This window comes from Pelophylax lessonae (genome assembly GCF_965119305.1).
Source record: "Pelophylax lessonae genome assembly, chromosome: 8".
NCBI lineage: Eukaryota > Metazoa > Chordata > Amphibia > Anura > Ranidae > Pelophylax > Pelophylax lessonae.
Window position 1 is genome coordinate 86313354 of NC_138775.1, and position 25016 is coordinate 86338369.

At 41.4% G+C, this 25016-nt stretch overlaps 1 protein-coding gene across 1 annotated transcript in view; it reads right to left on the bottom strand.

Moving 5' to 3' along the window:
- Window positions 1-25016, bottom strand: part of STAB1 (stabilin 1) — a gene marked incomplete at its 3' end in the record, with an annotated part of 476721 nt that overhangs the window by 209837 nt on the left and 241868 nt on the right. The window contains exons 41-46 of the mRNA XM_082266286.1: window positions 11979-12104; window positions 9496-9569; window positions 6313-6387; window positions 2515-2634; window positions 1840-1887; window positions 1658-1741 (exon numbers count right to left, since the gene is read on the bottom strand). Coding sequence (XP_082122412.1) covers window positions 1658-1741; window positions 1840-1887; window positions 2515-2634; window positions 6313-6387; window positions 9496-9569; window positions 11979-12104 — 527 coding nt within the window. The remainder of the gene's footprint in view (window positions 1-1657; window positions 1742-1839; window positions 1888-2514; window positions 2635-6312; window positions 6388-9495; window positions 9570-11978; window positions 12105-25016) is intronic.

Sequence of the window (25016 nt, forward strand, 5' to 3'; positions counted from 1 at the left end):
AAGAAAGAGGTTGTACCGGAGTGATGCCTGCAGCTAGAGGCATCATCCTGGTACCAATTTTTAGAGTGGACAGTCAGCTTTTATGTGCTATGATGTCACGACATTACATCCGGTTTACTCAGCAGCCAATAACACGGATTGAAAAAAATGTGAAGTATTAAAAAACCCTGATTTTGGCGTTTTGAATACTTTGAAGTGCAGAGGAGGAGTTTAGTGCCTAATAGACCCCAGATCCCTCCATAAAGAGTAAGGCCCCTTTCACACTTATGCGACATAAAAGTCGCATGATTTTGCCGCAATTTTGTTTGCCATTTTGATGCGATTTTGACTGGACTTTAGGCAATGCCTATGGACCTCAGAACGCATTAAAATCGTCCCAAAGTAGTGCAGGGACTACTTTGAAGTCGTTGTGACTTGAAGTCGTACAGATATGAATGGTACTCATTGGAAATCATGGAGTACGACTTGTCATGCGACTTTGCAGTCCCAAGTCGCAGGACAAGTCGCACAAGTGTGAAAGGGGCCTAACCGTCACCGCCTATTACTGTCACAAGGTATGTTTACATTTCTTGTGACAGCCATAAAAGTGATATGACTTTTTTTTTTTTTTAAAGGTACAGTGTAAAAAATAAATAAATAAAATGTAAAGCGCCCCCATCCCCGCGTGCTCACGCACCAAAGAAAAAGCATACGTAAGTTGCGCCCGCAAATGTAAACAGTGTTCAAATCACACGTGAGGTATTGCTGCTATTGTTAGAGCGAGAGAAATAATTTGATCAAAAGTCCTCCTCTGTACCGCTAAACTGGTGACCGTTAAAAATGTTTAAAGCGTCGCCTATTGCATTTACAATGTAACAACGGTTACTTAGATTTTTTGTCATTATGACACCAATGAATGTCATTATACTGGGAGACAGAAAGATGAGATTTTTCTGTAGTTTTTCGTCATTCCACGAGTGCATGCACAATTTTAAAGCGGAACATGTTGGGTATCTATTTAATCGGCGTAATATCATCTTTCACATTAAACAAAAACAATAAAAATTGGGCTAACTTTACTGTTACTAAAGACCTCGGCACAAATACAGTGTGACAGAAAATATTGCAACGACTGCCATTTCCAACTTTTTTTTTCTATTTTGGATACTGTAAGGGAAGGTTATAATCCCTGTCAGGTTTTTTTTGCCAATGGTTTCCCATTAAGGAGATTTACCTTCACCTTCTGTCCCATAGCCAAAACAGCCAGGGTCACCAGAACTAGTGTTCCCATTGGAAGATTTCTTCTTTATTACTGTTTAGGTCTCTACGCCCTTGCTGTATTTTTGTGGTTACATTTGCATGGGCATTTAGTCGTACTGCAAATACCAACAGCAAGCCTATCATTGCACTGTATGGACTGGGTGGCCACAGCTATCCGCACACAGCTGTCAACCCCACCTGCAGGAATCAGTATATTTTTGCCGCCATGATTTACAGCATGGCTAAATGCCCATGTGAATGTAGCTCTAGTCTCTTGCAGACTACATAAAGCATTTATTTTGTCTTTTCCCATCAATGACCACTCTGTTTAATGCAGGGTTCTACTAGTTCAAAGGGTAAGCCTATTTTCATTTTTTTATGTCATTGAATGCAATTATTACTAAACAGAAATTGTTACCGTGCTGCTGTTTTCAATGGCCTCTTTCAATGGGACGAATACTGTAAATGGCCCATTTCCATATAAATCTTTAATGGAGTTTTTCTGAAATCAAAAAAATATGTCACAGTGTGGGTTACAAAATATTGCTCCTGTTCTTACAATGGCTATCTAGTAGTTGTACCAAAAACAGTACTGCTCACCGCATATAACCGATAAAAGCTGTTTGCTTCATCATGGTACCGTAGCGTCTGAAAAGTTTTCACAGGTTTTAATAATAATTATTAACATCATGCCAACAATCTACCAATCTGTTCAAAAATTGTGCACAGTATAATATTTTTACTGACTAAACTGTTAAAAAATTCAACACATGGATCATAACTTAAGTTGTAACTTGCCTTTGGTAAAAATATGACATATACAATTGCTTCACAAGCCTTTTTGCGTCAAAGCTGAACTTTAGGCAGATAAACATCAAAACACAATTACAGTTGTGTATTCCTTTAAAAATAAATAAATGCATTTTACACAAAACTATAAGCCGTTGGATTTGTTTTGACTACAGCTGTAGAAGAGAGCAGACTTGATGACTTATTGGTGTGCTGCTGCTCCTTCATTGTCCAATCAGCAGTCTGCAGACAGACAGGAGACACCATTGTATTGGTCCTTCCTAACAGTAAAACCGGTGTCACACTCCTGGTTATGCTACCTGGCAGAGGCGCGTGAATAAGAAAAAATGGCTGAACTGAAAAACAGATCTGTTTACATACAGTAGGCATTTCAGCTGTGTATCTAGCCTTTGTCTGGAGTTTAGCTATACATTTTGTCAATATATTAGACTTTTTTTTTGCCTTAAGCAAGGTAAAAATCAGAACCTGATCAATATTTCCAGTGCAAGTTTTTCCATCCCCGATAAATCCTAGTCTACAGAGGCAAGAATGTTTTGCTGGTCCTAGATGTAAACATCTTGCATATGGGCTGCAACCTCCATTGTCCTAGAAAGAAAACAGAAGTGAATGAGCGTTAAATATGAAAGAGGTCTAAAGTAAGGTGACCAGATTTTTAAAATGAAATCTGGTAACATTTTTTTTTTCACTAGTAAAGGCAGCAATTAGTGACTGACAGTGATATTGTGGCAGACAAATCGGACACTTAGTGACACTTTTGACACTTTGTGAGAACCAGTGACACTAATACAGTGGTAAGTGCTAAAGATATGCACTGTTGTCACTGTACTAATGACACTTTGTGGGAAGGGGTAACATCTAGGGCAATCAAAAGGTTAAATGTGTGCCTAACAAGTGTTTTCTCACTGTGGGGGAGGTGTTTTTACTAAGGGAAGGCAAAGATCCCTGTCCCTGCTTTGCAGGAACACAGGATCAATGTTTTCCATACTGACAGAACAGTGATCTGCCTTGTTTAGATAAGCAGACTGTCGTGCACAGAACGATCCATGGGTACCGGCGGGCATCGAGTTCCCCGGACCCGCTGATCGGCTCTGATACCCAGAAATGCAGTATCACGAATATATGCATGATCCTGCACAGCATGACCACCCTGTAGCAGTATCTCTGCTATGAGGTGCCGCGGTTGGCAACTGGCTAAGATCATCAGCATTATGATAATTCACTCTATCATGGCTCTGGCTGGCAGTGCACGGTCACAGTGTGTCACATGACATGGCTGCTGGGTGCCTATTTTGTTAACTTATGACCAATAAGGCAATGGCAGCCCCACGATGGGATTTGCTTGTCCTCTGTTCCTCCTGCTGGATGCTGTCAGCTGAGCTTAATCTACAGACCCCAGCTACTACAGGGTGGGGAGTGGAGCTGAGCAAAGGAAGATCACTCCACCAGGGAAGGCAAGGAGATAGGCAGGCAGGCGACTGGCGGTGACTTGAGCCAGGGCAGAAGAACATGCGAGCGGGAGCGGAATGGGCATGCGCCCAAAACTGAAGAAATAGTCCCTTCAATCTGACCAGCACATGATCATCAGAAAAGGGCAAAAATATTTGAAAAAATACACTCCCTAAGCTAGTAGGAGCGATGGAGCGGGGGGGGGGGGGGGTTGTAATTCAGAATCATTTTTTTTTTCAATTCTGCACTGACTGTCTTTGAAATTGCCCAGGCCCCTGTACAAATCCAATCCGGGGACAGACTTGGTCACCCTAGTCTAAAGGCTTATGAACAAAAGAGTTGTTTTTTTGTTTATGTCCTGTATTGCTGATGTTTGGAAGGATTTGGAATGCAATATCTAAGTTTTGGCATGTAAAGCAGAGATCACCTTGCACATACTGTATTTTGGACAAGGATAAACATTGCACATCCTGTTCTACTGCATTTACATTGTTTTTCCTTCCATAAAAGTCAACGCAAATGCAAAAGCAAGTCAGAAGCAGGTGTGAGGGACATGACAAAGATAAGAGGAATCTTAGCAGCTCAACATATTTTAATAATGCTTTTTAATAAGTATGCTGCATATGACTTTCTTCTGGCTGTCTGCCCATATTCACCTTTCAAATGCATTTAGGGAAAAATAGTTAACATTTGAGATCAGTTAAAGATCACTTCAGACTGCTTCTGGCTTGCTTTTGATTGCATGCATACTGTCCTTATCTGGGAAAAGAACTTTTTAGGCTAGGTTCACACATGTGTGGTTCGAATTTCATCTCCATTTTCACTGTGAATTTCCAAAGCAGCTGCTCAGCGGTTCAGCTGCAATTTCAGATGCGGTTCACATGCAAATTTTGTAGTGGGCGACCAACAGCATCTTTAACAATAGCTGGTTGTTAAGGAGCAGGCCAGGAAGCCAGCTGCTGAATCCTTAACGGGTTCCCTGCTGACAGCTTAATGTAAACTAAAGAATTGTTGGCAATAAAATTTGAGAAAAAAAAAACAGTGTGGGGCCACCCCCAATCCATACTAGGCCCTATGCCAGAAAAAATTTATAGTGCGGTCTTCCCCAAATTTATATGGATTTTAAGGGGAACCCCACACCAACATTAAAAAACAAATGAAGTGGGGTAACCCCCAAAATCCATACCAGACCCTTATCCGAGCATGCAGCCTGGAAGGTCGAGGGGGGGGGGAGCAAGCGAGCGACCCCCTCCTGAACCATACCAGGCTACATGCCCTTAACATGGGGGGGGGTTGCTTTAGGGTGGGGGGACAAGGGCTTCTTCCCCACAACCAAGACCAGTGGTTGTGAGGGTCTGCAGGTGGGGGGGCTTATCGGAATCTGGATCCCACCCCCCCATGTACATTTTACCCCTATTCATTCACCATAAAAAAGTGTTGAAAATAAATAAAAACACAGATTGTTTTTGTTTTTTTAATAAGGGAATTGTCAAAAACTATGACCCTCGTTGTAGATCTAGTCTCAATCACGATAAATGCTGCCACAACCCGAAAAAAAAGGAAAGAAAGGAAAAAAAAAGCTGTGTACCCATCACTGGTTCCCGCCGTATGAAAACTCTGCCATCTGACAGTTCCTAAATAACTAAGGGGCGGGGTCAACCGGTGACATCACTGGATGGCCCTGCCCCTTGTGACATCCTCAACCCAGCATGCTCTGGGTCACCTGAATCCAACCAGCCACGGTTTGATGCAACCTTCAAATCTCGTAGTTGAAATCTATTTGCTTGATATCCACCCCCAAAGAATTCTTTGGAGCCGTCTCGGGAGATACAGGGTATGTTCAGATGTCTGCTCCATACAAGTCTATTGGGATTGACTGTGGAGGTGCAGCCAGCAGACAGAAGATTTCGACCACAGGATATGCAAACTGTGGCAGACCGTGGACATTAAATTTAGATACATATGCATCTGGGAGGGCAGAGAGTTACGTTTATTTGGGAGGGTTAAGCAGGACAGAAAGGTAAACTGTATTTTATGTTAAAGTACTGTCATCCTTCAATAAAAGTAGGGAGATTCAACCATTGTGCTTCTAGTCGGGGTTGCAATATAAAAGCTAACATTTTATCAGTTCCTACAGACATCTGTTTTTTGCACTTGTTTTTAGATATAATCCCCCCCATGTGGCCTAATTTACACAAAAGTAGTTTACCCTGAAACTCCAAAAAAACCTAACAGAGGTTTTAATTATTCTCTACTATCCAAGCATAAAAAAGTTCATCAGTCAGTCACAGGCAGCTGACTTGTAGATCACATCCTCATTGCTGACACATGCAGAGCTAGGCAGGGAAGCAGTTGTGATAGTGCTGGTTGTGAAGCACACTTCCCTGCCAGCCCCTCCTCCCCTCTCCCAGGTGCTTGTATGTGACATCACCTGGAATGGACAGGAGGGGAGGGGAGGACAGACTGGTGGGGAACAGCGCACCACAAGAGGACTGATCATAGCCGCATCCCTGCCATGCTCTGCATATAAAGGAAACCGGCACTGTAATTTTCTCTATGTGATGGGCAGTGCTGTGTGCCCTGTAATGTGCCCTGCCCTCATTCAATGTGCCCTACTCCCAAGTAATATTTCCTGCTCTCATATAAAGTGCCTTGTTCCCACATAATGTGCCCTGCTCCGATGTAATGTGCCCTACCCTCACATAATGTGCCCTGCTTCCACATGACGTACTGTGCTCTCATAAGTTATGAATAGAATACGTTTACTGGAGCTTTTGGAAAAAGCAGAATAAATCTATATAAAAACGAATAGAAAACCTCCTTGCAGATGTTGATTTCTTCACAGACATGTGTTCCTTTTATTTTATACCCTGGAAGACAGTTGCAAGCAACCTGCAAGAAGAGCAAAAGATCAATAGAACAAAGGCTGCCGTATCTATATTATGTAATGCTATTTCTTACCATATTTTACACATGTGACTTTATTATATACTGGGCAACAGGCCTTTCTCTGAACAACCTTCATATTTGAGTAAGTATTTAAAGACATTGCCAGGCCTGGAATCACTTTTACTTTACAACCGGCATATCTGCTGGGCTCACATTTTTACAAATGTCAGCCAGTTTTCAGTCTTAAAGTGACACTAAACTATATCCTAATTCTCCAAAAACATTCCATACGCATTCACTACTTAATGGTAATCTGTAATCTATTTTTCATGAAATTATTAACTATGTTTTTCTGCCTCCTTGTAACGAACTCCATGAGCTCCTGAACCTCTCCTTTTCCCCCCCTTATTTCTGTTTGTTTGGAATGTGTAACGCAAGTTACTTGCAGTCATGTGCCCTGCTCTATGTACACTACAAATCCCACAGTCCATATTCCCTAGCCTATCTCGGGAGTGAGCATCATAATGTGGCTATGTTTCTATGTACAGAGGACCATGAAGAATGAACCTAGCCACCCTCTTAAAGGGGGTTGGATCATAGCAGCAAACGGGGCATAAATATACATTTTTAAAACCAGCGTTTATAGTCACTTTTATGGATGCTTGCATGTGCAAACGTCCCAGATGACGTTTGGTCAGATGAAACGCGCTGGGTCGAGTCCTGTCCATGCTACTGCGGATTGATGCTGTATACCGACCTATTTTGAAAAGGGCTTTTTATTCTACTAAATACCTTCTCTTTATGGTTTTACACTATGTGGAGCATTTTTGTTTCTATTTCGTAACGTTTGATCTACTATGGGAGAGTATACATCTACTACATATACCCTGATTGATACAAGAAACTGAGAAGAAGACTGATGTGAGGGACCATCCAACATCTTGCCTGGTATACCAGGTGTACATACACAAGCAAAAGAGTCAACCCACTAGGCATACGCCAAACTGGGACCACTCACTTTGGTAAGTCTCCTAAGCCACGTTCATTGTGGCAAAAAGAAGTTTCCTTTTTTACACCATTTTCTTTTTTCATCCTTTTTGACATTTCACTTTAGAATTATTGTGTATCTATTTATCACATTTTTATATATTTTTTAAAATATTTTTCACTATTGGTTAAGCCCATCTATGTTACCTTATTATGTTCATTATCATTAGTTTATGTTAATCACGTTTAGGCTCCGCTCACATGTTAGCGTGTGGATCACGGGCAGAACCGCCGCGGTTCCGCCCGCGATCCGGAGATTATTGCAAATCGCGGGACGACTGTGCGTTGCCCGTTGATTTGCAATAGACCCCAAAACGCTGAGCGATGTTGCCGCGATTTCCGCCTGCCGAATCGCGGTAACATCGCGCAAAAAAAAAAATTGCGGGACGCATTACGACCAAAAAAGTACAAGAGCTTCTTTGGATCGTATTACGTCCCGCGATTTCTTTTGCGCGATGTTACCGCGATTCGGCAGGCGGAAATTGCGGCAACATCGCTCAGCGTTTGGGGGTCTATTGCAAATCGACAGGCAACCCACAGGCGTCCCGTGATTTGCAATAATCTCCAGATCGCGGGCGGAACCGCGGCGGTTCTGCCTGTGATCCATACGCTAACGTGAACGGAGCCTTAGCGCTGCATATTTTGTTTATATTGTTTACTGTTTGCTCTAGTTCAAGTGTTGTGCTGGCTGTTTTTGGTTTTTGAACATTAAGCGCGGTAATTATCTTTTACTTTTATGGCTAAATCTAGTATGGTATTGTCTCCGTTTATGTAGTGGTGTGGGGGAAACTCGATACTTCTCTCTGCTGGCTCTTTTTAACCCCTGGACACTGATAAGCTCCCAGAATACATAGGCAATATAACCTACCAGCCTCCCTTTGCATACATCATAATTCAACTTACTTTTATCACCAGAGAATGCCTATGTGGTGTGGCCACTATAAACCTTTGTTATTATTTACTAATCTGTTTGATACTTGTAGATATTGGGAGCAGCTGGATCCGTTAAATGTGATATTGATTGTCCCACAAATATAGAAGTGCAGCCAAATGTCAAGGTACGGCAGTAGACTATAGTTGGCTCGATCTTTGATACTTACCTGATACATTATATATGAGTACATTCTTATATGAATAATTGAGCTTCAATGCTCTCATGTGTTTTCTTTTTTATTCGCACTATAAAATATTTTTGTTGGGCTGATCTTGTTGACTTTACACCACACCAGGAGTTTGGCGATTATGATACAGTTTAGAACTTGGGTATGTGCTGATACTGCCCCCTATATCTTGAAATATTTTCTGCCACAATCTTTATTGTATTGACTTTATTCGTTTCTGTATTGCTGTTTCGTTTTTTGAAAATGTATACGGTCCCTATTTGGTCACTCCTGATGCTCTGGCGCCCGCCCAGGGAATACACACTGGCCAGTACCTCCTAGAACTGTGGTGGGTCTGGTGAAACAAACAGATTGCTGCAAACTATGTTGGCTCTATTGTAATTTATATGAAAGTTTTACAAATTATGTTGTTTATTTCTAGATATATGGTATGTACTCCTCATAAGCCCTGACGAAGCAATATGGCGAAACGTGTTGGAACACGAGGACGGTTTCTACAACATCATCTCATCTGACCTAAGTTTTTATGTTCACAGTGTTATTGTTTTTATTGTAGGTTTCATACTATTGTTTTTAATGCTATATACTAAATAAAATTAAATTTTTTATATATATATATCCAACTTCTGTTTCTTGGCCTGCACAGTCCCACATTTGGTTGCTTTTGGGTTTTTCTATATGTAAAATACAGATAATGGCCCTTGAATGTCACATAAGCTTCTATATGGTTTTAATGCTGCTTTAACATAGGGCTCTGATTTACAATAGTGCCATTCAATGGTGGAATAACTGAGTCTTGGAGAACAGACTGAAGCAAAGTTCATAATTCTTTAGCAATGAGTTGTTATAAGCTGAATATTTAATTTTCAATGCTTTCTATGAAATCTGGCAAAGAAAAGAGCAACTTTAAGATATATTTGATTTCATATTTACAATAACTCACTTTGTTTGGTCCGGTTTTTGTGCATTCTGCGTGTGAATCACAACCACCATTATTTTCCAGACATGCATCAATCTCTGCTCAAAAAAAATAAATAAATAAATACATATAGATAGATATATAATGGAATTTAGCTTACAAAATTTTGTGTAACCATTCCCCAGTAACAAGCACAAAGAATTAAAGTGTTTGTCAAGCCAAAACATTTTGTTTTATTTTGTGATAGTGTGTAGAAAGATTAGAACCCTTGGAGTTTTACTGTTTTCTAGGGCTCAGTTTGGCTGGCCATAGAAGGAGCTATTTTCTTTACTGCAACCACAGGTTGCAGAAAAGAAAATTGCTTGAGTCCTCCATCAACCCTGACTGTGTTGATGGGGGCAATCCCTCCCACTGAGCCATTGTGGTCTCCTGACGGTGATTGCTTTCCCCGCCGGGAGAACACTGATTATTACTATAGGCTATAACAGCTGCTAGCAATAATCACATTTAAAATCAGACAGGCTGGTTGTACCCAAGTTGATCGATTCAGCCTGCCCATACATGAATCAAATTATCTATGGCTGGCTTTAAATCTTCCCTCACTTCTTGTCTGGTTGACAACAGGACAACACGATGGACAATTACCAATTAAAGCGGTAGTATCATCGATTTTATAACATTGCAGTATCCTAATGATCTCTGTCAGAATTATCTTACCTACCTTTTACAACGGCTGTCACTGCAGCCGTTCTCCTTCGATTTTGATCGCTGCTGTCATTTACGTCACTTGCGCATGCTCAATGTTAATTTCTTTTCCGGCAAGATAATTAGCTTGCCGGAATATTACATTGTCTATTGCGGGGCTGCGTCATTTCCTCTCCTAGACATCAGCCCCGTGCTCCCGCGAGACTCCGACCTTCCCCCATTAAAAAAATTCTCCACTACACCATGTGACTTGCAACGTCACAGGGGAGTGATAGTGGAGTAGTGAATGAAACCAAAATGAGGCTTGGTTTCGGCGATTACTGCGCATGCGCGGGATTTGGGAATAATACTCGTACTTTGGGCGGAAATACAGCGGCGATCTGCAGGAGAAAACCACAGCAAGGATGGCGGCGCTGTAATTTCAAGAAATCCGAACATAAAATATGAAATTATAAAGGTTAGCAAAACGTGCAATTGATTCCTTTCACTCAATTACATCGAAAATGACATGTTACTGCGGTTGATGTATTTAAATGAAATGCTCTGAATGAGTTTACTACCGCTTTAAAAGCAATAAAAGTTGCTCTATTAAAAAAAAAAAAAAAAGGCACTGATCATTTAGGACCCCCCACTGTGATGCTTCTAAATATACAACCATGCTCAAACACGCACTTGTAGCACAGTATGCCTGGAAGCATCACCATATTGGCAAAGCAAGAAAAGGGCACATACTTTAGTAGTGTTAGTCTTCTGACTAACATTTTCTGGTGATATTCTACTAAATTCAATGAAATATTTGAAACAAGTGTCTGCATTACCTACAACTGATTGCTTTATATGTCTATCCAGGCCTGGAAAATGACAGCAGGAATAGGAATGGCTGTTATGAGAAACAGAGGCAATTTCTTTTCAGGTTTACATGCTGTATGCCGATTAGCCCATTATTTATATTTAAAGAAGTCTGGTTAAAGTACAACCTTTTCGTTTTAGAAGGTGCCTGTGTAAAAAAGCTAGACCCTTACCTGGTTTATTTTCCCATTGTCAGCAAGTTCTTATATAGAGATTAATTTACTGAATATATACTAGTTTTGCAGGAGAGGGAAAAACAGTCTACCTGGTCTACAGACCGGTAAACCAACAATAAGGCCTCATGCTCACTGTGCTTATAAACACAGCTTTTACTTGCATTTGGCTTTTTTTTTTTTTTTTCAACCTTTATAAGCACCTTTATGTTAGCCCATTCCATGCACACATAGGCCCTTACAGGTGTATTAGAACAGGAGCGTTTACAGACTGAAAAGAAAAACCCCATCAAAATCGTGTCAGAAGAGGAGCTTTACATGTGGTTTTGAATTTGTAATAAACTTTATGGAAACTGTTTGTTTTTATATATTTATGGGCATGTCCTCTTTTGTTCAAGTAAAGTCCAATCATATCCTTTCTTCTAATTTTGATATAACTAAGGGATGTGGTACATTACTACGCTGAACACACCTAAACATATCTAAATGCACCTAAACGCTAGACACGTGCTTTAGGCACGTTTAGGTGTTTGAGCTCGAATGCATTCCAATGGCCAAAATAAATTTATATTTTGACCAATGGAATCCAATAATGCTCAAGCACTTGATGTGCTTTTAGTTTCAAACAGAATAGGGTAATTTTCTCCTGCCAGGGATTCTGGCGTTCAGAGGAGCAAAGCAAACGCCTTGTGTGAATAAGGCCTATAGGTAGACAATGTTGAAATTTCTTTATTGTATGAATCTCCATTTTAGGCAAGCATTAGAGACATTTATTCTTACCAAGACAGAAAACTCCATCTCCACTGTAGCCATCAATGCAAGTGCAGCGTGCTTGTCCTAATGGAGCCTTAGTGCAATTTGCATAAACTGAACATCCACCATTTTTAGCAGCACAAGCATCAATCTCTGAAAAATATAAAATGATCGTAATGAGAAATCGTAATCGTAAAAGTGCTGTAACTATCGCAATATTTAGACAGCAATATATTGTATGGACAGGTGCTCTTGATCTTAAACACTAAACTGCTTTATATGTACTCTAACTAGAATTTATTGACTGGCTCGCCATATACCAGTGGTCTTGTAGCATTCCCCCCTCCCCTGACTAAAGAAAGTAGGCGCACCACCCGGCTGACACTCACTGTTTTGGGGCAACTGATGTTATCAAGCCATCTACACTCTTTATGGATGGATACTGCACAGCACCCAGTTGACCAGGTGACCTTCTCTACTATTCCTGCTATCTGTGCTTGCCTCAACTATTTAAAATACCTATCCAAAATATAGAAACTTTGTTCTTCAGCCAAGTAGTAACATCACAGTTTGCACTTTGCAGTTACTGAGATGTCAGTGATGTCAGCACATGTGCTCTTAACTTAGGATGACTATTGAAAAATGGGTTTAGGTGATTCTTGGGTTTTTTAGAATGAAATAGCATGGCTTATTTTTAAGGGTATTGCTTTTTCCATTGTAAATTCATTATGATCAGTACAACATACCCTGTAAAATCATGGCTATCTGCAGGAACTTTCAATATTCTCTAATGGGCTACCCTGTTATGTCTGAAATTCAGAAAAAATCTTACACATCTATGGTAATACTCTGTATTTACGATATCACTGAACTTTGATCAGGTGATTACTTATGCTGGCCATACACGGCTCCAACTTTGGTTGATTGCAGGCACCACCTGACTCAACAAATTTCAAAATGAAAATCAAACATTTCCCACACCGTGCTCAAAGCACATTAGGTGTGCAATCTACTGTGGTGTCAATATAATCCCAATGACACGCCAAACACAGGTCACAAATGTAGTGCGTTTGGCTACACCGGATGACATGGTGACGCGCTACCATGCAATCTGTTGCGTGTGTTTTTTAAAGTAGTGCATGCAGTACCTTTTGGTGCGATCGAGTGCAATTGCAGCCCTTTCAAATGAATGGAAAAAACCTGACAGATCACTATACTAACATAAGGTTAGACACAATTCTTATCCTCCTCACCTCTCATGTCTACCCCCGCTATATCTCATGACCTCTCAGCAGCCTCCACTGACAGGGATGATGGTATAGCAAAAGATGTCACAGGTCCTTGCAACACGTCTGCCAGCAGCACACCACCAGCTATAGAGTATAGCAGGGAAATTTTCCTGTCCCAGCTGCTGCAGCAAAAAACAACTCCTTACAACTCCTGCCTTTCCATCTGGTGGATTCTGCCCCCTTCCATGAATTTGCAGAATGTGCTGTAGTACAATGGCAGGTTCCCAGGTGCTATTTATTTGCATGTAAGGCAATTCCAGCTCTGTACCATCACATGGAAGGCAATGTTTTGGATTTGTTGGGCAAGGCAGTCAGCCACAAGGTCCACATTACTGCTGGCATGTGGTCCAGCAAGCATGGTCAGGAACAATATATTTCTTCTCTCACCTTCCAGGACAGCAACACATGAGAGATGAGAGGCTCCACCCTACAGGAAACACAATCAGTTCACAGCTGTTAAAAGGCTCCACCATTCCCCTTGTCCCTCAGTATTGATTATGTTTCTCCTACAGCTAAACATTTTTTTTTTCTCTGACCAGAAGACCTAGAGAGTTGGATGGTACTCCTGTGAGGCAGGTTCCGGAACGCCGGTGAGGGCCGCACTCTACCTGCACGCCTTTCGGGCTTCTCACAGATCGCCTCTTGTGGCACAGACAAATCAGACACAGCGTGGGGGTCCCTTCGCTTGTTGCCCCACTCAGCATCTCAGGTCTCCTCCTGTCCTCCCCACCAAACAGTGGGTGTCGTGCTGTGAAGGGCCAGCCGCATAACATCAGCAGCAGTGAGGGGAGGACTCAGTGCGCTCCAAGCTGCATTCTGAAACCGGAATTTCCCATCTGAACAGGGAAGAGGCCGAGCACTTAACCCGCATAGTGGCGGGAAAGTAACAGGCTCTTTTGCTACCAAGAGCCAGAAGGCTGCTAAGAGTGTGAACCCCGTCTGGATCCTCCTTATGGAGAAGGAGGATGGAAACACGGCACAGTTGGCTGCAGGCAAAGCAAATCGGGGCCAGGTAAGTGCCTTTTCTGAGGCAAGTTCAGAAAATAGCAGAATGCCTTAGAGGGACCGCAGAAGAGGAGAAAGGCTGTCTGCTAGCCCCTACCCAACCCCCTTTCAAAAAAGGTGGGATACCAGAAGGTGTGTGTGTGTATGCTGCTCCTGCAGTGTGAAGCACACAGCCTAACTTTGCAGCTTTCCAGTCGGGACAGCAACTTGCGAAGGGGTGATTTTCGCCGCTATCCTCCTCATGTGGTAATGAGGATAGAAAAGCATGCCCTGTGGCTGTGGTAAAGGGGGAAAAACAACAGTGGTGAGTACTTCCTTTTGCCTTGGGAGCTTAGCAGCTGTATCCCTTATAGCAGCCAGGTGGTTTCTTGGGCTTTGACATAGTACTCCCTCCCTTAATGAGGGTGCTACTATCCTTTCCCTTAGGCGTGGGAAAAAGTAACCCAGAAGTTTCAGCTAGACCAATGTCCACAGCTTCCTTTTAACTCAGGAGATGCTGTGGTTATTGCAACATTAAGTTGCCAGTCTCTCACTATAAACCCTATTGCAAATCAATAAGGGTAAATCTAGTGAAGGGGTGACACCTGTTAGACACAAAGAGTCTCTTATAGGCTATTTCTGCCATTGAACAAGTTAGACATTCCTAAAGGGTTAATTAAATGGAATGTTAGGTGGTCTGCAGGAACCTGGAGATTCCATGAGTAATACCACAGATTTTTCCCTGGTCAGCAATGGACACCAGATAATTTGAATACAGTATATTAGACCAGTTGCTATGATTCTGGCACGTATCTCCAAGATGGTCCATTCAGAGTCTTTTTTGCTCTTTATAGCCTGCCTCCTAAATGTTCTCCTTATATGGTGGAGAGACACAGTAAGGGGTACCCCTTGGGGAACTTTTTTCTTCTTATGGAGTTGCTTGCTATGTTTACTATGCTATGTGTAAAATCTTAACAAGCTCCAACCTATTGTTTTATCCTTACACTGCTGTTAGATTGGTTGGTGTGTAAGCCCACCCCTTGATGAACTAGAATCATAATATGTTTTCTGCAACCCTGATTGATGGTTTTCTGGGTGCAAAACCTCTATACAAGAGCTACATATACTAACCTGTATTTAATGTTTGCTTGTTAAGCCCTTCAGGTGTCTGATAGCCTCCAAGCTAAAATTGTGTCCACCTCTTCCTGAAGCCTAGTACACACGCAACGATTATCGGCCGACCGATCGTCCGTTTTTTGTCCAGAGTGGTGTTTTGTTGGTTGGAATGTGCCTAGACTGCACACGATTTTTCCCCGCCCGACAAAATTCTACTTCAGAAGTGATGTCATGTGTTGGTTTGCTGTCTTTGTGTTCTTTCTTCTCTGAGCATGCCCAGTCTTGCTCATAAGATTTTTCCCTGTCGAAATCTGTACTGACTGCACGAAAATCGGCCGTGTTTTGACGGAGGACAAAAAATTTACAGCCTGCACACCAGATTTTTTTCGGCCGAAAAGTCGGAGTCGGTTGTCGGAAGCATCATACTAACAAGCCGAAAATCGGCAGATCAGTCGTCGGATGAAAATTCCCTGACGATTTTCGACGTGTGTGTACGAGGCTTGAGGCTGACTTAATTGATCTCCAGGTCTGTGATCGTTAAGACCTTAGATGCTGGGAGACTTGGACTCCCAGCTGTGTGTGGGCTAACTACACCTACTCATACTTATGCAATGGTAGGGTAACAGCTACTACTACTGTGGTGGATGCACCCACCTTAGACTTCCATTATATGGAACTACCCTAGATGAAGGTTTAGTATCTAGAGTCCAAGCTATGCCTAGGTTAAATCTTGCTGGCTATTTTTTAGTTGAATTCACCATGACTCTGACTTTATGCCTGGTCTGGCTGCATCTCAGAAATACACAATGTGAAAGTTTATTTGTGTCTTTTCTAACTGTTTTGCTGCTCATCAGAAATACACAACACTAAGTTGTTTGTCTTTTCTGGGTTGACTGTGCCTTGTTTAGAATCAGAAATACACAATATTGAAGTTTATTTTGGCTATATGACTCTTTTGCTTACTAGAAATACACCACATTGAAAGTTGGGGGTGTCTTTCTAATATACCGTATTCTTCTGTACATTAGAAATGCACAGCATTGAAGTTGTTAGTAACATTTCTGTTGGTTACATGGCTGTACCCGGACTGCTAAATCAGAAATGCACAAAGGTTGCTAGTGTAATTTCTGTTATGACTACAGTTACTATTCAAAGTGCACAATTTTAAAGTGTTGTTAGTAAAATTTCTGTTACATGGCTGTACCAGGTTACTATTCAGAAATGCGCAACATTAAGGATTGCTAGTGACATTTCTGTTATGACTACACTGTTACTAATCAAGGTGCACAACTTTTAAATTTTGTTACATGCCTAAACCATGTTATTATTCAGAAATGCATAGCATTAAAGATGGCTAGAGACATTTCTGTTATAACTACCCTGTTACTAATCAAGTTGCACAAATTTTTACATTTTGGTTGTAACATTTCTGTTATGTGGCTATATCATGTTACTATTCAGAAATGCACAACATTAAAGAGGGCTAGTGACATTCTGTTATGTCTACATTGTTACTAATCAAGAAGATGCACGACTTTTACATTTTTTAGTAAAATTTATGAAAAAAAAAAAGCACAGCATTTAAGTTTGGTTAGCGACTCTTTTTGTTGGTCTTATGACTGTACCCTGTTGCTAATCAGATATGCAAAACATTGATGTTGGCAGTGTCTTTGCGATATATGGCTATACCTTTTTGCTAATTAGAAACACACAACATTGATGTTGTAAGTGTCTGTTATGACTGTACCTTGTTGACAATCAGAAATGCCCGAGATGGAAGTTTATTAGTGTCTTTCTGACATATAACTATGCATTGCTGCTTATTAGAAATGCACAAACTTTGGAGTTTGTATCTTTTCTGTTAATTTTGGTTATATGATGGTACTTTGTCAGGCATCAGCAATACACAGCACGGGAGTTCGTGTCCCTTCTGTCTTTACATTTGGCTGCGCATCTGAATATTCAACAGTGAAGATGCTTATTGCACTTTTAAAATACACAACATTGAAGTTTATGTTGTGTCTTTTCTGGGTTGGTCTATCTAGCTGCACTTCAGAAATACACAACATTGTTGTCTATGCTGATGTCCTTTGTCTACATCTATTTTCTGGTGCTGTGCGTCAGAAATGCACAATCTATGATCTGCTATATTTGTGATATTAGTTATACATGTATCACTTTTCTTTCAGACTTTATTTTCCCAGGGACATGGAGGGGCCAGGAGTTCTGGCTGCAGAAACGCCAGACGTCAGAATACTCAGTCACTTACATTCGGGTATACCAGAGGCATTCCCTCTGCTTAAAACCTTGTAAGATTGTAGGACGCTAGAAGTTTATAAAATATCCTCCTCTTTCCTTTAAGAACATTGTTCATAGAGGTATTGTGGCCTAAAGATGCGGTATCAGAACTTATCTGACCCATATACCCAACTCAATAGGTTTACAGTTCTATATGTATCCCTCATATCACTCTGCAGTAAGCCAATGTGAGTGTTCTGCTACTGCTATGGACTTACTTTGAAGTAGGGATCTCCTAAATGTATCCCTCATCAGTACCAAAAGGCACCCAATATTGCATGTGTCTTTACAGAGGAAGACGTTCTAAGATTGCTGTCTAAAGTGAAGACAAATAAGTCACAGGGTCCTGATGAGATACACCCAAAATTATTAAAAGAGCTTAGTGGTGAGCTGGCAAAACCATTAACAGATTTATTTAACTAATCATTAGTAACAGGAGTCGTCCCGGAAGATTGGAAATTGGCAAATGTCGTGCCCATTCACAAGAAAGGTAGTAGGGAGGAATCGAGCAACTATAGACCAGTGAGTCTGACATCAATAGTAGGCAAATTAATGGAAACCCTATTAAAGTATAGGATTGTGGAACATCTTAAATCCCATGGATTGCAAGATGAAAAACAACATGGGTTTACTTCAGGGAGATCATGTCAAATCTTATAGATTTTTTTGACTGGGTGACTAAAATAATAGACGGTGGAGGTGCAGTAGACATTGCATATCTAGATTTTAGTAAGGCTTTTGACACTGTCCCACATAGAAGACTTATCAATAAACTGCAGTCATTGAGCATGGACTACCATATTGTTGAGTGGATTAGGCAGTGGCTGAGTGACAGACAACAGAGGGTTGTAGTCAATGGAGAACATTCAAAACAAGGTCATGTTACCAGTGGGGTAAACATACAGGGATCTGTACTGGGACCAATTTTGTTTAATATCTTCATAAGTGATATTGCAAAAGGCCTTGATGGTAAGGTTTGTCTTTTTGCTGATGACACAAAGATATGTAACAGGGTTGATGTTCCTGGAGGCAAACGCCAAATGGAAAAGGATTTAGGAAAACTAGAAGAATGGTCAGAACTCTGGCAACTGAAATTTAATGTGGATAAGTGCAAGATAATGCACCTGGGGCGTAAAAACCCAAGGGCAGAATATAGAATATTTGACACAGTCCTGACCTCAGTATCTGAGGAAAGGGATTTAGGAGTAATTATTTCAGAAGACTTAAAGGTGGGAAGACAATGTAATAGAGCAGCACGAAATGCCAGCAGAATGCTTGGATGTATAGGGAGAGGTATAAGCAGTAGAAAGAGAGAAGTGATTATGCCGCTGTACAGAACACTGGTGAGACCTCACTTGGAGTATTGTGCGCAGTACTGGAGGCCATATCTCCAGAAGGATATAGATACTCTAGAGAGAGTTCAGAGAAGAGCTACTAAACTAGTACATGGATTGCAGGAAAAAACTTACCAGGAAAGGTTAAAGGACCTTAACATGTATAGCTTGGAAGAAAGAAGAGACAGAGGGGATATGATAGAAACTTTTAAATACATAAAGGGAATCAACTCGGTAAAGGAGGAGAGCATATTTAAAAGAAGAAAAACTACCACAAGAGGACACAGTTTTAAATTAGAGGGGCAAAGGTTTAAAAGTAATATGAGGAAGTATTACTTTACTGAGAGAGTAGTGGATGCATGGAATAACCTTCCTGCAGAAGTGGTAGCTGCAAATACAGTGAAGGAGTTTAAGCATGCATGGGATAGGCATAAGGCTATCCTTCATATAAGATAGGGCCAGGGACTATTCATAGGATTCAGATATATTGGGCAGACTAGATGGGCCAAATGGTTCTTATTTGCCGACACATTCTATGTTTCTATGTTTCTATTATGGTTCCAGGCATCAGGTAGGACACCTAATCTCTACGGTATGGTTAAAAACATTGTTTTAACTAGCTCCTTTCCGCTTAATTTTATTATTACATTTGTGGACAGGTCTATAGGGAGTGGATTATGGTTCCAGGCATCAGGTAGGACACCTGATCTCTATGATATGGTTAAAAGTATTCTTTTACCAAGCTCCTTTCAGCTTAATTTTATTACATTTGCGGGCAGTTGTATAGGGAGTTTCTGGTATATAGAGCATTTTTTACAACTGACATGCCAATATTCAGATGTGAGGGAAGTCATAGGTTTGGTGTACCTTAAGTACATACCTGTCCAGCTTCTGAGTCCAGGTAATAACCTTCCCTTATCTATTTCTCTTAAGTGGGCTTCCCTTTACCCATCACTATGGAAAATAAAAAAATAGTAATTTAAAGGGGCCTCCAAGGTGTGTCTGTCAGGGAGCCTCCCTTTAAATCATTCTCCTGAACAGAGTAGCCTTTAAGCCAAATCTGCTTTGTTGATCAAAGTAGTGTCTTTGTTTCACAGAACAAGTCTTGGATTAGTCCTTTCAGTGGTTCTAAGAAGTGGTACAGAAATGATAGACCACGATTGCTAGATGATTTAGACAGTCAATCTTGCTAACCTACTGATTTCACAGGTTTTCTGATTTCTTCCTTAATGTCACTCCAGATAGGTCCTGCATCCGAAGCAGAGAAGGCAGAGACTTAGTAGGGGCAAACCTGCTGATCAGCTTCTTGATCCAAGATATCTGCATCACTCATAATGGAGTGGAGATAAAATGTGCTGCAAGCCTGGCATTTAACAGGAAGATATTGCAGGCAGTGGTCCCACCCTAACATAGGCCTGTGGTTACTTTATTATCCTATCATGTGTTGCCATCCTGGAAGGTGAGAGGAGAAAACTGACCGTTATACGTAATGGTGTTTCTAAGAACCTTCCAGGCCGGCAGGTCTACTTCCTGCCCAGTTAAAAGAGTGAGGAAAGAATGTATACAACAGGTGGTAAGTACCTAAGTGAACATATATCCCTTGGGAATCAGATGGAGAACTATATTTTTACAACTGAGGGACAAGGGGAAGGGTGGGGCCTTTTAACAGCTGTGAACTGATTGTGTTTTCTGTAGGGTGGAGCCTCTCATTACTCATGTGTTGCCGTATTGGAAGGTTTGTAGAAACACTGTTACCGTTAAATCTAACGGTCGGTTTTTGTTCACAGCACATTGGATAACTCTGCTTGAAGGTAGGAAGGATACAGGACAGGGCTGAGTGCTGGAGCTTGTTTTTCCCCCACGTCTCAATATAGCTGGTGGTGATGATGCGAGATCTGTCAGCTCTACCCCCTCCTCCTCCTTCATGCCCTCCTGCTGGATTGTCCTATGAAACACATGTTCCCCCTAAGCCTACAAGGGGCCATTAAACAAGTCAGGCTAAAATATGCCATGCAGTGCTTCAGCTGGTCTGTCTAGGGGACAAGAGCCACAATAGAGAAGAGATTATTTTAGCTCTGCAGAGGCAGGCCCAGAAGTGGTTCACACCATTGAAGCTTGAGCCAGGAATGGTGGTGCGTGATAATGACACCAACCTTCTGCCCACCCTTCGACAGGGAAAGTTGACACATGTCCTCAATTTGGTGGTGCAGTTTCTTAAACAGGTACCCAGGTTTGCAAGCTCTTCTAAAGCAGGCCAGAAGAGTCTGTAGCCATTTCAGGTGCTCATACACAGCCAGTGTTCAGTTGGCTGAAATTCAGCGGAAATTCCACCTGCCTGTAATCCGCCTGATTTGTGACATGCCCACCAGGTGGAACTCAACTTTGGCAATGCTGCAGCGGTTGCACATACAGCAAAGGGCTATCAATGAGTACCTGTCTGAGTATGACACAAGGACAGGCTCAGGGCATCTCGGCTTTTTTTCCCCATGCTGCATGGCATTATGGACAGGACACTCGAGGCAGAGCAGCGGAGGAAGAGGAGGACTTTCTTTCCTGTCAAGGCCTGCTTTATGCAGACACCATTCTTGCGACGCCACAGAACACACAAGAGGAAAGGAAGGAGGAGGAGGATTCCAGCAGTTTTGGAGGCATAGAAGCAGAGGAAGACATACGTAAAACATTAAGTGATGGTCTTCAGTACCCAGAAACCTTAGGAGAAATACATGGCTGGGAGGAGGCAGTTAAAGATACTGTAATCCTCAGTGACACTGAGGACTCTGCTTCACATGCTTCCGCAAAATTGAGGTGCATGGGCTCCCTTATTCTTCAAAGCCTGGGAAAGGACCCAAGAACTTGTGGCATCAAGGAGAAGGATCAATATTGGTTGGCAATACTCCTTGACCACTGTTACAAAGGGAAAGCCTTGGAACTCATCCTGCCCTCACAGAAGGAGCACAGGATGAAATATCTGTAGGAAACCATAAAGAGGAATTTTTGTAATGCCTTTCCAGACTCTGGTAGGTTACAGTTACATGGAAAAGCTAGTTTTGTGGCTTCTGTTGGTTAAAGGAGGAGCGGTGGAGAAGGGGGCTGCCTTAGTGATGCATTTAAACATTTTTTTAGGTCCTCAATGCCCAGGGCTGTCCGCTTCAAGATCCCATCTGCAGCATCTGCATTATATGGTGGATGATTATCTAGGGGCAAAAACAGACGCTTTCAAGTAGACGCTAGGTTTCTGGGTCATGAGAATAGAGCACTGGCCAGAACTTGCCCAGTATGCAGTTGAGCTGCCCTGCATCCAGCGTGCATTCTGAACGGGCATTCAGTGATGCCGGAGGTTTTGTGACAGAAAAAAGAGTGCGTCTGTCCACAGACTTCGATCACCGTCTGACATTTTCCAAAATGTATCATTCCTGGAGTAGCAGCAGCTATAAAGCCCCTGATGCTGATGTCTGTCGCTGATTAAGTGTTATTGGTATCTCAAAACTCTGCAAGACTGTCTCGGCTGCCTAGTTTTGTGGGTGTTGATTTTATCTTGAAGTAACGTTTTGGTATAGGTTTCATGGGCGCATTTAACACCTAAGGACCAATTTTTCTGCACCTGTTTGACAGGTGTATCAAACAGCAAGGCCATTTATTGCTTTCATCAAGAGTACCTCTAGATGGTTACAGGGTGAAGGCACCACCAACACCTAAAGACCATTTTTTCCGCAACTGTGTGACAGGCGCATCACATTTCAATTTTGTACAGCAAGCCCAATTCTTGCTTTTATCAAGAGTACCTCTATATGGTTACGTTGTGAAGGCACCAACACCAAAAGCCCAATTTTTCTGCACCTGTTACTTCTATCCAAAGTCTGCAAAAGAGACACCAGACCAAAAAAAAATAAATTGTTAATCCTGGCCTGAATGTATTATAAAATGGCTTCTTCGCATAAGGCCGACTCACTGTGATGCAAAACTTTGTTATTTTCATACAAAGTCTGCCAAAGAGACACCAGAATTTATCCAAAAAATCTCTAATCTTGTTCCAAGTGCACTATGCCTTATCATACAGACTGGCTCCCCAAGTCGTTGTTTACAAAAAAAAATAAAGCTTGCATGGAAAATCAATTCACATTTTTTTTCTTTATAAATGTTAGTTTTGCTGCAGCAGGTTCTATACATAGTACAGGCACTATATTTAAAAAAAAAAAAAAAAATAATAATTTTTATTGTTTCACTTTAAGCATCATTAAAATCACTGCTCCTTTAAAAATGATCTTTTTTAAATGTTTTTTTTTCATTGGTACATGTGCCCCAGGGGAGTAGCTGGGTTACCATACACTTTTATGGCAAATAACTTGCATATAAGACTTCAAAATGGGGACTTGTTTTTTCCTTTTCAGGGCCCATAGACTTCAATAGGGTTCATTGTTTGGGCTTGAACTTTTGCGATGTTTGAGAGTTCTGGCGCAAACCTATTTACTTCATACATTTTTTTTTTCTAAGCTTTTTTTGTCTCTAAAATTTCTACCTTTCTATAGTAATGCTGTAAATAACACTTGTCTATTTTTTGTCTACATTCACTTCTTTGATGTATATATGGGAGAAGCCATGGTTGTCACACAGGCTGGACTTGGAAGTGACAAGGACACGGCATTTAAGGGTTGCCAACCTCCCACAACTTTTTTTTTACTGACAGAACATGGGAAATTTACTGACAGAGCACATTTTTTACTGACAATCTGAAACACTTACAGAAATCCTATTAGAAACTAAAACAATAGATATTTAAATAGTATAAGCACAACCTGTAAACTCTGGCAGTACCCATACAAGGTCATTGATCTGGTTTACATTTAAAAAGTCAACACAGCATGACAAATTATCAGCCACCTTGCTGGCATACAGTTGGAATACAAGTTCTGTTATGAAAGCAAAATAGAGCAATGGGCATGACCAGATTGCGTCTTAATATGGGAATGGCCTACAAGAGGTTGATTAAACACAACAGCTTATGATCATCTGCCTTCAAATGAACATAGAAACTACTTGGGTGAGTACACCTTGCCATTGCCTTGATCCTTAGCTTCATAGTATGACAATTTTACTTGACATGTCAAGTTTTACAGATGGCATCGCCTGTATGCACTGCATACAGAGTGCAGGGTTAAGGGGCGCACTGCATACAGAGTGCAGGTTTCAGGTGTGCACTGCATGCCGAGTGCAGGATTCATGGGTGAGCTGCGTACAGAGTACACGGAGTGTCCCCTTTTTCTCCAAATCGCCCCCTCCCCTATTACAGTGCTCTACTCCCACCCCCAAACATCCCTCCTTGAAAGTACCTGATAGAGAATTGTGGCTGCAGAAGAGCAGGATAGGTTGCTCAGGAGAAGAGTGTAATGTAGCTGCGGTGCAAGCTGGGCCGTGGGCATATTCTTCAGGAGCTGTTGCTGCCAGACAAGCACTAGGTTCCAACTACCTATCTATGCAGAGAGGTGGCAGGTAGAGCACAGTTGAGATTACTCTGCAGCCAGAAATAGAGGAGCAGGATTGGCAAATGCAACTGCCTGCTCCTTCTGCTGCTGGCTCCAGCCTGCTTCTATTTAAATATAATCCAAAGTAGCTCCAAACTCTGCCTGGATAAATGGCTGCTGGTGCTGCATCAAACTAGTCTGCCAGAAAAAAAGGACTGATTTTTACTGACATACAATTTCTCTAACGGACATTTACTGGTACCTGTAAAAATCACTGATTTTTACAAACTGTCAGGAAATTTAGCAGGTTGGCAAACCTGCTGCATTTCTTGCAAGATCAACAGGTATTTTCTATATCTGCTGAAAATGCACTCAGCCAGAAAAAAAAAAGAAAACTAAAGCTGCCACCACATCTAAGGATTGGTAAACTGCAAAAAATGATTTTTTGTGTTTAGATATGCTTTAGAATTAGCCTGAGTCCCTCTCTTTTCATCCATGAGACAGTGAGTTTCAAATCTCATTGAACTCAAAAGAAAAGAACTGTAATTTTTCTTTTAAATAAGTATACATATCCTGTTGTGTTAG